Source organism: Phyllobates terribilis, unplaced genomic scaffold (assembly GCF_046119375.1).
Source record: "Phyllobates terribilis strain yellow unplaced genomic scaffold, ASM4611937v1 Scaffold_1__5_contigs__length_1240528914, whole genome shotgun sequence".
Taxonomy (NCBI): Eukaryota; Metazoa; Chordata; class Amphibia; order Anura; family Dendrobatidae; genus Phyllobates; species Phyllobates terribilis.
Window position 1 is genome coordinate 1,156,391,259 of NW_027362761.1, and position 14,178 is coordinate 1,156,405,436.

The 14,178-nt window shown below is 41.9% G+C and overlaps 1 protein-coding gene across 2 annotated transcripts in view; it reads left to right on the forward strand.

Moving 5' to 3' along the window:
• The window catches only part of FAM193A (family with sequence similarity 193 member A), a 102,641-nt gene that overhangs the window by 41,796 nt on the left and 46,667 nt on the right, over positions 1 to 14,178 (forward strand). Inside the window, exons 3-9 of one of the 2 annotated variants that reach the window (XM_073648634.1) lie at positions 412 to 657; positions 1,017 to 1,186; positions 2,019 to 2,186; positions 3,851 to 4,073; positions 4,223 to 4,347; positions 8,754 to 8,901; positions 9,616 to 9,693. In XM_073648634.1, coding sequence (XP_073504735.1) covers positions 412 to 657; positions 1,017 to 1,186; positions 2,019 to 2,186; positions 3,851 to 4,073; positions 4,223 to 4,347; positions 8,754 to 8,901; positions 9,616 to 9,693 — 1,158 coding nt within the window. The remainder of the gene's footprint in view (positions 1 to 411; positions 658 to 1,016; positions 1,187 to 2,018; positions 2,187 to 3,850; positions 4,074 to 4,222; positions 4,348 to 8,753; positions 8,902 to 9,615; positions 9,694 to 14,178) is intronic. The other variant, XM_073648643.1, reaches the window with a different exon arrangement.

Here is a 14,178-nt window from a genome sequence, read left to right on the forward strand (position 1 = left end):
AAGACTGCAGTCTCTGTGATTGTAGACCTGTGAACCCTCACTGTGCGCACAGCGTGCGCTGTCAGGATTCTCCAATGCCGGGAGTGGACGGTCATGTAATCGCAAGTATGGGATTTGCATACATGCAGTCACGTGCCGACTAGACTTGTCGGGCCTTGCTCAGTACAAGTGTATTGAGGTATGCCAGGCACGTCTAGTCAGGATGTGGCCAGAAGTTTTCAAATCGCATACATGTGGTCGTACGACCGCCTGCTCGCGGCATCGGAGAATCCTGGCAGCGCGCACAATAGGGAAAGATGTGAAAAGTTGTGAAAGTCACTAGTGACTTCATTGATGTTTGGTGGTAGTATAATTTTGCTGCCAAATTAATAAATCCGTAATTTCTTTCTTTTTTTTTAATTAAATTTAAAGGCACCATTTACATTTGGCCTGGGTCAGAGGGCGCCTTACACCACAGGAGAGCATTGCCTCCTGTGTAGGAGTGAACGCAAGGACCTTACACTCTCCGAGTGCGGCACAAAAAACTCAAGCAAACTAGCACTTTCCACATCTCCAAAATCCAACGCCAAGATGCACCTTCCCCTGTGGGTATGCTCAGACTGCCGGCGGACGGTAGAAAGCGAGGATATCCACCCCACGCAAGACCAATCGTTAGTGGTAAGTCAGCTGCTACAATATTGTCTGCACAAAATGACTGTTCATACCAAGCATAGGCCTCGTTCCAACCTACTTGATTTTTGTTCTTTAACTCCGCCCTCCTCTTCCTTGACTGATTTTACAGGATCCAGATAAGGGTAGCGATAATATGCAAAACAATTAGGTGGGAAGGTGCACTGAATTGTGCACAGAAAGGCTGTGCTTGGTTTGATCAGTCATTCTGTGCCCACACTCCATGACCATGTAGTTCTGCTTACGTCTTTCTTAGTACTACTACGTTTTATTTGTGAATTGTGTACAATATATATATATATAAATATAATGTGTGTGTGTAAGTATTTTATCCCTCATATTTTTAGAGTCAAGATTTCCTTTTGCACATGCCACCGGGAAACAGCGGTTCAAAACAGGAATCTGTCGGCGGAGGGCGGATGTTAGTCGGAGCTCAGACTGTTGCACCCACCGTGGCCCTTAATAACACTGCACCTCCTGAAATGTCATGCAGTTGTGAAGCATGTAACGAGCGCAGGTAAGATAAGTGAAGGACTCCAGGCTTAAAAAAGAGCAGCATTTGAGATCCTAAATTTTTATGTGTATAGGGTGTGACCACTTCTCCTTGATGCAAAGAAGGGTGAGGCATGGCGATTTCAACATGCCTGATCCTTTTTGTTCTCAAAAATGTTGAAGTTTTAAAATAAAAAAATAAATGCAAACCAATTTTCTGAAATGTAAAACTTTTTTATTTATTTATTTTTTTTTTTACCCAATTATGAAGCAGTATGAGGGTTGTTGTTTTTTTTTTTTTTTTTTTGCTGCTATTTTTACTTCAACCATTTTGTGGTACGATGTTTTTAATTCTTTACTTGGGAAAGTGCTGTAGTCTAAATTTTGGGAGTTCTGCTCTTTAGAATTTTTTTTGGGTCCATTCATTTACTATATAGTTAAATTAATTTTACATATTGAAAGATCTTTTGTGGATGCAGTGATGTTAAATAACTTTTTATATATTTTTTATTTTTTTTTGAACCCCTTAGGCTATGTGCAAACGTTGAATATTTTCAGTCGATTTTTCTGCTCCAAAAGCCAGTGTCTTGGCATGAAAAACTCTGCGTAAAATACTCCCTTTTTTCACTTGTTACATGCACATCCCCCACCTTCCCCCTCCCCTCCTAATCATTCGGGTGAAACATGCTGAAAGCATTGCCTTGCTGCAGATTTGAAGAATAAAGCAAAATCCTTTGATGGTTTAAACCTGCAAGAAAAACACGAGATTTCAGAAAGCTTACTCACTTTGCTGCTTTGGTGTGAATTTTGCAATATTAACATTTTTTTTTTTTTTTTCCCGCTGCTTTTAACTTTAGGGAAATTTCAGCAGAGACTGAACGGGAATCCCAACAGCTCCAAAATTACTGGTCAGACGTACGGTACATGATCCGATGCATATACCGGCAAGCTGGGACGCCTTTGGCGGACGACCAGGACCAGTCCCTGGTGCCAGAGAAGGATGGAATGAAAGAGCTGGTAGATAGGTAAATGCTCAGGATGGATAATCACGAGCGGACGGTCCAATGTATGGGGTGGAAATGATACCACTTTGGGGTAGAGACAATGTTTTGATTGCCTCTTATTGCATTTTTTCCCCCACAATTCTGGTGGTTATTGATTTTTATTTTAGTTACACAGTTTACAGATTGGGGTTACATAGGTTGAAAAAAAAGACCACGGTCCATCAAGTTCAACCCTTCTTCACCAATTATACATTATATCACTAAATTCACTTTAACCCACAATGTTATGTGTACTGATGAAATTAAGAGGATTAAGAAATACAGTAAAAAGTGAGAAAAGCTTTTTAAAAATATGAAAAAAAATGTTCAAATCACCCCCCTTTTACCACATTAAAAATAAAACAATTAAAAATTACACACATTTGGTATCGCTGCATTCATATAAGTCCGATCCATCAAAATATATAAATTTAAGCCGATCAGTGAACGGCATAATGAAAAAAAAATCAAAACGCCAGAATTACATTTTTTTTTTGTCCGGTGCAATAAAATGCAATAACGGGCGATGAAAACATTGTATCTACCCCAAAATAAGGGCACAAAAAATAAGCCCTCAACCGAAAAATGAAAATGTTACAGGTCTCGGGGAAACCTGTGACAAACTCTTTTTTTTTTTTTCTAATCTTTTTTTTGCAAATTTCCAAAATGTTTTTCACCACTTAAATTAAAAACAAAACAAACAAACAAAAAAACTATACATGTTTGGGATCTACATAATCATACTGACATGGAGAATCATATTGCCAGGTCAGTTTTAGCATATAGTGAGCATGGTAAATAAAAACAAAAAAGAAAACTCCAAAAACCATTGTGAAATTGCAGTTTTTTTTGCAATTTTAATGCACTTGGAATTTTCTCTTACCTGTGTTCCAGTACACTGATAGAATGAATGGCCATGTCATTAAGGGGTTAAAGTCAGGGGGCCGACATGGGGTTAATAAAGGCCGGTAAGCCTAAGGCTATGTTCACACATCATGGTTTTTTAAGCATTATTTTTCTGCATCAAAACCTGGTCTCTTGCCGAGAGGTTGTTCAAGATTTTTGTTGCTGTTTTCATGCAATTTTTTTTTTTTTTTTTGCGTTTTTCAGCATTTTTTTTCCCCACTTTCCTTTTGTCTGTTATGCATGTACTTTTAAGTTCAGTGGAAAAAAAATCTCATTCTGGTTTAGGCACAAAAAAGCTGAAAACTTTGAAAACTGGACACGTGTTTTTGGTGGGCTTTTTCAGGGTTTTCTTTCACCACCCATTACTTCCAATGCTGAAAAACCGCTGAAAGAAGTGACATTCTCTGTTGTGCAAAAAAAACATGCAAAGCACAAAATCCTGAACAAAAAACCATGATGTGTGCAGGAGATTTCTGGAATCTCATAGACTTTGCTGGTACTGTAAAACGCAGCTGAAAATTTCATAAAAAAGAGCATCAAAAAATGCTGAAAAAACCAAGATGTGAACGTAGTCTAATGCATACAAACCCATCTATCATACAATTAGTTGTGGCACCATTCTCACAACTACGTCCTGGCATGTTACACATTGCTCTACATGGAGCCTATAACCACAGGGGAATCTAATTTCGTCTTTGCTACACTCCCTCACTTTATGGCTTTTCCTGCCCCCTATACAGGTTATGTGAGCGGGACCCTTACCAGTTGTATCAACGCTTAGAGCAGCAAGCGCGAGAATACGTCCTGGAGATGAAAGTCCGTCTACTCAAGCACTTGTCATTGGGCTTTAAGGTGACCCCAAACAAGCCTCCCCAAGCCCACCAATTCATCTCCCTCCTCCTAGAAGAATACAGCGCCCTCTGTCAGGCGGCATGCACAATCGGCACCTTCCTCATCACTCTGGTAGGACCTAAATGACTAAACTACGTGTTGTAAGCCTTGATGACACCGTCTCCTTTGCGGCAGGCGATGTCTTTTGAGAGTTTAATTTACAGGTTTTGTGTTTTTTTTTTTGTTTTTTGTTTGTTTTTTTTTACATTTCTGATCGGCAGGAAAATGAACATTTGAAGAAATTCCAGGTGACCTGGGAACTGCACAATAAGCATCTCTTCGAAAACTTAGTATTTTCTGAACCGTTACTCCAAAACAGCTTGCCGGCATTGGTTTCACAGTTAAGGTAACCTGCCTTCAATGCTCAAAGCTAATGATCCCGATGCGACTTTTTTCCTGATCTTAATTGTTGTTAATGGGGTATTCCCATTTCTAAGATCCTGTCCCAATATGTAGTAAGTGTAAGAATAGCAATATTAGCAAATACCTCCAATTAGAAATGTAGTATAGTTCTTCTGATTAGCTATGTCTCCTACCCCATGTGCAGGGCATTGCAGTAGCTTAGGTATCCATGGATACGACCACTCAAATAGTGACAGTTAGTTGTTAGTGGCTGTAACCATGTATACCTAAGCTACTGCAATGCCCTGCTCATGGGGTAAGCAACATGGTGAATCAGAAGAACTACACTACATTTCTAATTGTAAGTAGTTGCTTTATATTACTATTACACTTACTACATATTGGGATAGGATATTGTAGATGGGAATACTCCTTTATTGGCTATTATGTAATGCCATCTGTGCCTTTTAACAGCTTTTTATAGCATTATGATCTCAATGACCTATTCATGGGATAGATCATCATTATCAGTTTGGTGGGGTTGCGACACTAGGAACCCCCCCATTGATTAGCTGTTACCAGCTCTGACGGCGGGAGCAGAGCCCCGCTGCTACATCGCACCAGTCAGTGGCAGCTCCAGGGAACATCTAATAGTAACCAAAATAAGCCTAGTTCTGTTGGTTGTGTTAAAAGAAAGCGAAATGTAGAAAATGTGCACACACAGTTTATATATTCATACACGCAAATTGCCTCTTCAGAGAAAAAGAGGACTTGTACTCTATAGCGCCACCTATGGGAAGCAGCAATCCTACAAGTCACTATCAGCCCTTTAACGAGTCATGCAATATGACTTAGGATAAAAGCCAAATCAGAATCTGTTTGCAGACACGGTGTTTCAGGCTGTTGGCCCTCGTCAGTGCAAAGTGTGAGAGGCTCTGGACTGAGGTCTAAGGGGTAACGTTTTTCCTTGCATATATACATACGTGCAATATAAACCGCCTACACCTCCCTGTTAGAATGCCAGGTTTTTGTCATGTAAAAACATCTTGCCAAGAAGAATATTTTCAGAACGTTTTCCACCTTTTAATGTCACCCATAAACTTTACAATTCATTGGAAAACAAACTGTAATAATTTTTGGAGGGGGAAAATTTTAAAATCCGAATTAGCCAGTCACTCATGGTAAATAGTATTACAGTGATTCTGATTAACCCCATATACAGTTTCGCTGTTCAAGGAGGATTTGATTTTCCTGATTTTTCTCTTGCATTTTGCAGCAAAAGCCATGGTCTGTAAACAGCTTACAGCACAGCAAGGGGATCCCAAATTGTAGACCGTGTGAATTAGAGCCTGGCTGCATGACTGCAGCCAGGTTATATTTTACTCTGAATGTTCTGGCGCTTCAGAGAAAATATAGTGAGAAGATCTGTCTGAGGACTATAGCTGGAGATGAGATTACTCTGGTGCCACTTCAGGGGACTGAAAGATCAGGAAGAGCCGGCCAAGAGCAGTTTCAGACTAGTCTCCGGCTATGGTCACCAGCTGGATCTTCTAACTATTATTTTATATTCATAATAAAATACCTGGCTCCAATAGTGCAGTCCGACTTTGGTTCATGCTGCCTATAATTTGGGCAGCATGAATTGTATGATAGGTTTCCTTATTAACCCCAGTGTTTTCTCCAGGATTTCTACAAGACTGTTTATTTCAGTAACGTGGAAAATGCTGCGGGCGGTTTTCTTAGTGATCATTCTGCACGGTCGTTTCTGTGACTACAAATATCAAAAGACTGACTGTGACTTCCAAACAGAACAGAACTAAGAGTAGCTATCTTCATCTATAGCTAACAAAGTTGCACTCTGTAACGCTATAGCATGCAAACATGAAATACAGTGCCTACAAGTAGTATTCAACCCCCTGCAGATTTAGCTGGTTGACACATGCGGAATTAACTTGGCATTGTGACATTTGTACTGTAGATCAGCCTGGAAGTGGGAAATGCACTGCAGCAAATTTTTTTTTTTTTTTTTTTTTTTTTAAAAACGTTAAAAGTTAATTCAGAGTGTCATTTATTATTCAACCCCTCAAACCACAAGAATTCTGTTTGGTCCCCCTAAAGTATTAAGAAGTAGTTCAGGCACCAAGAATAATGAGCTTCACATGTGTGGATTAAAGATCTCTCTTGCCAGCCTTTTCTGACTATTTAAGACCCTCCCCAAACTTGTGAACAGCACTCAGACATGGTCAACATGGGAAAGACAAAGGAGCATTCCAAGGCCATCAGAGACAAGATCGTGGAGGGTCACAAGGCTGGCAAGGGGTACAAAACCCTTTCCTAGGAGTTGGTCCTACCTGTCTCCACTGTTGGGAGCATCATCCGTAAGTGGAAGGCTTATGGAACTACTGTTAGCCTTCCACGGCCTGGACAGCCTTTGAAAAAGTGTCCTCCCGTGCCGAGGCCAGGCTTGTCCGAAGAGTCAAGGCTAACCCAAGGACAACAAGGAAGGAGCTCCGGGAAGATCTCATGGCAGTGGGGACATTGGTTTCAGTCAATACTATAAGTAACGTACTCCACCGCAATGGTCTCCGTTCCAGACGAGCCTGTATGGTACCTTTACTTTCAAAGCGTCATGTCAAGGCTCGTCTACAGTTTGCTCATGATCACTTGGAGGACTCTGAGACAGACTGGTTCAAGGTTCTATGGTCTGATGAGACCAAGATCGAGATCTTTGGTGCCAACCACACACGTGACGTTTGGAGACTGGATGGCACTGCATACGACCCCAAGAATACCATCCCTACAGTCAAGCATGGTGGTGGCAGCATCATGCTGTGGGGCTGTTTCTCAGCCAAGGGGCCTGGCCATCTGGTCCGCATCCATGGGAAGATGGATAGCACGGCCTACCTGGAGATTTTGGCCAAGAACCTCCGCTCCTCCATCAAGGATCTTAAGATGGGTCGTAATTTCATCTTCCAACAAGACAACGACCCAAAGCACACAGCCAAGAAAACCAAGGCCTGGTTCAAGAGGGAAAAAGTCAAGGTGTTGGAGTGGCCTAGTCAGTCTCCTGACCTTAACCCAATTGAAAACTTGTGGAAGGAGCTCAAGAATAAAGTCCACATGAGACACCCAAAGAACCTAGATAACTTGGAGAAGATCTGCATGGAGGAGTGGGCCAAGATAACTCCACAGACCTGTGCCGGCCTGATCAGGTCTTATAAAAGACGATTATTAGCTGTAATTGCAAACAAGGGTTATTCCACAAAATATTAAACATAGGGGTTGTATAATAATTAACCCACACTTTTATGTTTAAAATTTAATAAAATTCAACTGAGCAACATAACTTTTTGGTTTGTAAGATTTATGCTTCTGTTCATAAAACCTACTCTCGTTTGCAGTCTCTAACTTATTTGCATCTTATCAAACCAGCTAAATCTGCAGGGGGTTGAATACTACTTGTAGGCACTGTATCTGAAATTGCAATACTGCTTTAGAAAATAGGAAAAAACTAAGATACTTGGCACACAAATTGGCCAATTCAAATGAGCCGAACAGTCATGACAAGGTGATCCTCTTTGCTGGGAACTTAACCTAATGTGATTCCTCTCCTGGGCTGATGGCCTACATTTATATGGGTAGGTAGGATCCTGCTGTGATTAAAACCGCCATAGGTTGATGGGTGGAGTGCTCGGTCAGAGCCTATGTATAAATATAAAGACTGATCGTCACTTCCAAACAGGACAGGTACTTACTAGCAGCAGCCATCTCCATATATAGCTAACAAATAACGTTACACTTTAGGAAAATAAACAGAGAATCGCTTGGTTGTGCCTGTTGGGCTCACATGAATTGGCTGATTTATGCGCAAAGTATCTTAGTTTTTTCCTATTTTCTTAGTTTCTGTGACTGCAGCAATCTCTAGTTTAGCAACATACTTGACTCATTTTGTACTTATTTTAATGTTCGATTGGGTTCAGGAGACAAAGTAGAAGTCAAGATGTTTTTAACTTTAGTGCAGGCGTTTACTATCGATAGGAAAGCCTGGACATAATCTTGGTCTGTCTGGTGAGTCGCAGGTAGAAAAAGTTGGTCTAAACCTTGATAGGTTTATTCCCAAATAAATGATCCCCTATATAGAATGGGCAATATATTGCTAATTGCCAGGATCTGACCGCTGGGGCGCCCAGACATCCCGAGATCAGTATTCTGAAACCCAATCCATTGCATCCCCCCCCCAATGTTCTGCTCCTATAGTGCTTGATCCTAAATGGCTCATTTCGTACCTAATGATGGCGTTTGGAGGTTCAGTGTGAGGTTGCTGGGTTGTTGTAGCCAAGCAGTGTTCTTGCAGAATTGTGTAATCTCAAGCATTTACTCACACTCTTGGACTGGTGTTTTGTGCCCCAGGCTTGGAACAGCATCGCACGACTCGTACAGCGAGGACATGTACACTACCTTACTACAAAGGTACCTTCAGCTGGAGCAAGAGATGGCGCAGATTGCAGAAGAGTGGCTGGAGTGTCAGAAGAGGATCGACAACTATGTAGATGAGCAGGTAAACCACAGCCGCTCTAGTCGTTTAATGATCGCTTCTCTTAGGAAACTACTACACATTTGTGTTGTGCTTTTCATTGCCATCCATTGTTTTCTCTGCGTCTACATCTATGTGCGGGTGGAGAGGATGCAGACTAGTTCGGATATATCTGAGCATTCCCATCGCAGCAGGTGATCGAGTGGTAGGACTTGGTCATTGGTGCTGCTAGCAGTTACTGCTCTCATCACTGATCCCACCTTTGGCTTGGAGAAACCCCCGGACCGGTTTAGGGGGTTACACCGCAGACCTCTTGCAAGAGGTTGGATATGGTTAAGCAAATACTCCTGCTTTTATCTGCTGATCTTTGACCCTTTCAAGTGAAAATGGCTGGTCCTTTTTAATCTTAATTGTTTTTATGCGCTTGATGTAATCTGCATTTATTAAAAGGGGTTTTCCCACAAACAAAAGTTGATTTTAATCAATAATAATAATTTCCACAATTGGATGTGTCTAAATAAAATGTTCCTGTGCTGAGATAATCTTATAAATGTGCCCCTGCTGTGTACTGTGTAATGGCTGAGTCTGACCGTGCAGGAACATGGTCTGATCATACCACAGCTCCTGGTGTGCTGCTGAGAACCATGCCAGCCGTCTGTAAAGGAGCGCTGCCAAAAGGTGCAGGTGGTTATGGACTTTCCAGAAAGCGTGTTCACTTTGGTCTAAACTTCATTTTAGATGGCATTGCAGTCCAAACACAGGATGCTAAAAGAAGATTGGGAATACTATAGACAAAGGATGTTTATTGAAGACCAAGTAAGGCCGCCACCATTGCTTTCACTGTGCTTTTGGAATTGACTTTCGTGAAACAAAATCCTCTTTTTGGGGTGGAGGGAATAAACGCTTTGTTGCGTTATCTGCTTGGTTATGTCCGGCTCTGGCCGTGTGCTCTTCTTCTGCTTTCCTGAAATCCATTTTTGCCAAAATAAAGAAAAGAAAAATATAAATTTTTCCATTTTTTTTTTTAAGTTTTTATTTTTAGGACCGGCTGCAAACTGTAGGCAGCAGCTCTGCAGTATTGATTTATGTTTTTATAGGGCTAGATAGATGCAAATGTTACAACGCGCCGACTCTAACAAACGAGACAAATTTTCTCCCATTACGCCGGGTTTTTGTCGCTTTCCAATGGTAAAAACAGCATAGCCCAAAAGGAATCGCAATGATTTCCTAGAGAAGGAAGGAAACTTGCTCTTTGGGGATGGGATAATGTGGAAAAATGGGATAAAGCGATGCAAAATAGCTCTACTCCTCAAGGAGTTGGAAAGCCGCCTTTCCCTGTTGGAGGTAGGTTGCCCTATGTGTCTGTGTTTAGCCAAACCAGGGTCTACTCCAAAAGAAAATGACTCCCATCTGCAGACATCTTTGCAATCTGCTGATCAGTGTGTTCTCATGTGGCTCATTAAACTGAGATTAGAGCAGGTTAAAGCCCCCCCAATTCATTTTAGATTCCAGTTGGGCTCCAGAGCTGGAGAGGTGACTAGTCCAGCACCGCACCTGCACTTCTAGAAGTGATTGACAGGTCTATCCCTTAGCAAGAGGCCACCACTGGGCTAGTCTTATCTCTGGATGTGCGCAAGGTTACAAAAACATGGCTTCTTTTTTTTTTCTCTTCTGTAAACCACTCCAGACTTTTATTTTATTTTTTTAACCTCCTTAGTGAGATTACTATTGTCCAGTCCTGCCAAATTACTGTTGGGCATTAACCCCCCCATTCTCAGTGCTTTGTTCTGTGCTTTTGGCCCAGGTGTTTCTTTACAGTACTGGCCTGCCATTAATTTATGTGTGTGCCTGGTTTGTGTAATTTTTTTTTTTTTTTTTTTACTGCATTATCATCTGCGTCCAAATCTTTGTCATTTCCCTGGGGTTGGGGCTACATAGCAACTTTGGTACCCCTACAGCAAGATCCATACAAGTCGAGAAATATGTGCATTTTTCTTTTCTTCTGCGACCTGCTGTTGTTGAAGTCACATGACTATTCTAGGGTATGATTATATTGCAATAAATGAATATACAGTGGCATATAAAGGTTTAAGCACTCCTGGTCAAAATTAGTTATTGTGAACAGTTAAGCACTTGAAGATAAAATGATCTCTAAAAGGCCTAAAGTTAAAGATGACACATTTCTTTTGTATTTTAGGCAAAAAATATATATATATTTTCAGATTTTCCATTTTAAAAATTGCAAAAAAAAAGTGCCTATGCAGAGGTTTAGGCACCCTGCATGGTTAGCACCTAGTAGCACCCCCTTTTGAAAGTATCACAGCTTGTAAGCGCTTTTTGTAGCCAGACAAGAGTCTTTCAGTTCTTGTTTCAGGGATTTTCATCCATTCTTCCTTGGAAAATTCTTCCAGTTCTGAGAGATTCCTGGGTCTAGCCACAGATTTTCAATGATGAGCAGATTAGGGGACTGTGAGGGCCATTGTAAAACCTTCAGCTTGCGTCTTATTGTGGATTTTGACGTGTGTTTAGCACCATTATCCATTTGTAGAAGCCATCCTCTTTACAACTTCAGCTTTTTTACAGATGGTTTTATGTTTGCATCAAGAATTTGTTGATATTTCATTGAATCCATTCTTCCTTCTACCCGTGAAATGTTTTCTATGCCATTGGCTGCAACACAACCCCAAAGCATGATTGATCTACCCCCATGCTTAATGGTTGGCAAGATGTTCCTTTCCTGAAATTCTGTGCCATTTTTTCTCCACACATTCTTTTAATCATTGTGGCCATAGAGTTCTGTTTTAACCTCTTCGGTCCACAGAACTTGTTTCCAAAGTGCATCAGGCTTGTTTAGATGTACTTTTGTATACCTCTGATGCAAAATTTTATGGTGAGTACGCAGGATGGGTTTTCTTCTGATGACTCTTCCATGAAGGCCATATTTGTGCAAGTGTCTCTGAACAGTAGAACAATGTACCACAACTCCAGAGTCTGCTAAAACTTTCGGAAGGTGTTTTGTAGTCAAGCAGGTTTCTGATTTTCCTCTCTAGCAATCCTACTAGCAGCTCACTGAAATTCTGCTTGGTCTTCCAGACCTTATCTTGACCTCCACTGTTCCTGTTAACTGCCATTTGTTAATTACATTTCAAACTAAGGTAAGGGCCACTTGAAAATGCTTTGCCATCATCTTATAGCATTCTCCTGCTTTGTGGGCCTCCACCATTTTCAGAGTGCTAGGCAGCTGCTTAGAAGAACCCATGGCTGCTGTTTCTCACAAGGTGGCTGGGGTTTTTATAAAGCTGGAAAATTTGCATCACCTGGTCTTTCCTAACAATGATAGTGAACAAGCCATAATCCTACCAGGCTAATAACTTTGCCCAAGGTTTCAAACCTTATCTGAGCACACAAATCTCCAAGAGTGCCCAAACTTTTGCATTGGCTCATTTTCCTTTTTGTAGTTTTTAAAATGTGAAAGATAAAAATATATATACACTGCTCAAAAAAATAAAGGGAGCACTTAAACAGCAGAATATAACTCCAAGTAAATCAAACTCCTGTGAAATCAAACTGTCCACTTAGGAAGCAACACTGATTGACAATCAATTTCACATGCTGTTGTGCAAATGGAATAGACAATAGATGGAAATTATTGGCAATTATCAAGACACCCTCAATAAAGGAGTGGTTCTGCAGGTGGGGACCACAGACCACATCTCAGTACCAATGCTTTCTGGCTGAAGTTTTGGTCACTTTTGAATGTTGGTTGTGCTTTCACACTCGTGGTAGCATGAAACGAACTCTACAACCCACAGAAGTTGCTCAGGTAGTGCAGCTCATCCAGGATGGCACATCAATGCGAGCTGTGGGAAGAAGGTTTGCTGTGTCTGTCAGCGTAGTGTCCAGAGGCTGGAGGCGCTACCAGGAGACAGGCCAGTACACCAGGAGACGTGGAGGGGGCCGTAGAAGGGCAACAACCCAGCAGCAGGACCGCTACCTCCGCCTTTGTGCAAGGAGGAACAGGAGGAGCACTGCCAGAGCCGTGCAAAGTGACCTCCAGCAGGCCACAAATGTGCATGTGTCTGCACAAACGGTTAGAAACCGACTCCATGAGGGTGGTATGAGGGCCCGACGTCCACAGATGGGGGTTGCGCTCACAGCCCAACACCGTGCAGGACGCTTGACATTTGCCACAGAACACCAGGATTGGCAAAGTCGCCACTGGCACCCTGTGCTCTTCACAGATGAAAGCAGGTTCACACTGAGCACATGTGACAGACGTGACAGAGTCTGGAGACGCCATGGAGAGCGATCTGCTGCCTGCAACATCCTTCCGCGTGACCGGTTTGGCAGTGGGTCAGTAATGGTGTGGGGTGGCATTTCTTTGGAGGACCTCCATGTGCTCGCCAGAGGTAGCCTAACTGCCATTAGGTAACGAGATGAGATCCTCAGACCCCTTGTGAGACCATATGCTGGTGCGGTTGGCCCTGGGTTCCTCCTAATGCAGGACAATGCCAGACCTCATGTGGCTGGAGTGTGTCAGCAGTTCCTGCAAGATGAAGGCATTGAAGCTATGGACTGGCCCGCCCGTTCCGCAGACCTGAATCCGATTGAGCACATCTGGGACATCCTGTCTCGCTCCATCGACCAACGTCACGTTGCACCAGACTGTCCAGGAGTTGGCGGATGTTTTAGTCCAGGTCTGGGAGGAGATCCCACAGGAGACCATCCGCAACCTCATCAGGAGCATGCCCAGGCGTTGTAGGGAGGTCATACAGGCACGTGGAGGCCACACACAATACTGAGCCTCATTTTGACTTGTTTTAAGGACATTACATCAAAGTTGGATCAGCCTGTAGTGTGTTTTTCCACTTTAATTTTGGGGTTGACTCCAAATCCAGGCCTCCGTTGGTTAATAAATTTGATTTCCATTGATGATTTTTGTGTGATTGTGTTGTCAGCACATTCAACTTTGTACAGAACAAAGTATTCAATGAGAATATTTCATTCATTCAGATCTAGGATGTGTTATTTGGGTGTTCCCTTTATTTTTTGAGCAGTGTATATTTGTTTGCCTAAAATACAAAGGAAATGTGTTATCTTTAACTTTAGACCTTTTTAGAAAGTATTTTATCTTCAACTTGCTTAACTGTTCACAAGAAGTCATTTTGACCAGGGGTACCCAAACTTTTACACTGTATATCCAAGAGTTGAACTTGCACCACATTTACTTCGAACTCTGTTAGAAAAGCAATTTACGATCAGTCTACATGTGTTGGTCCAGTCATGTCGCTCTTGCGGGAC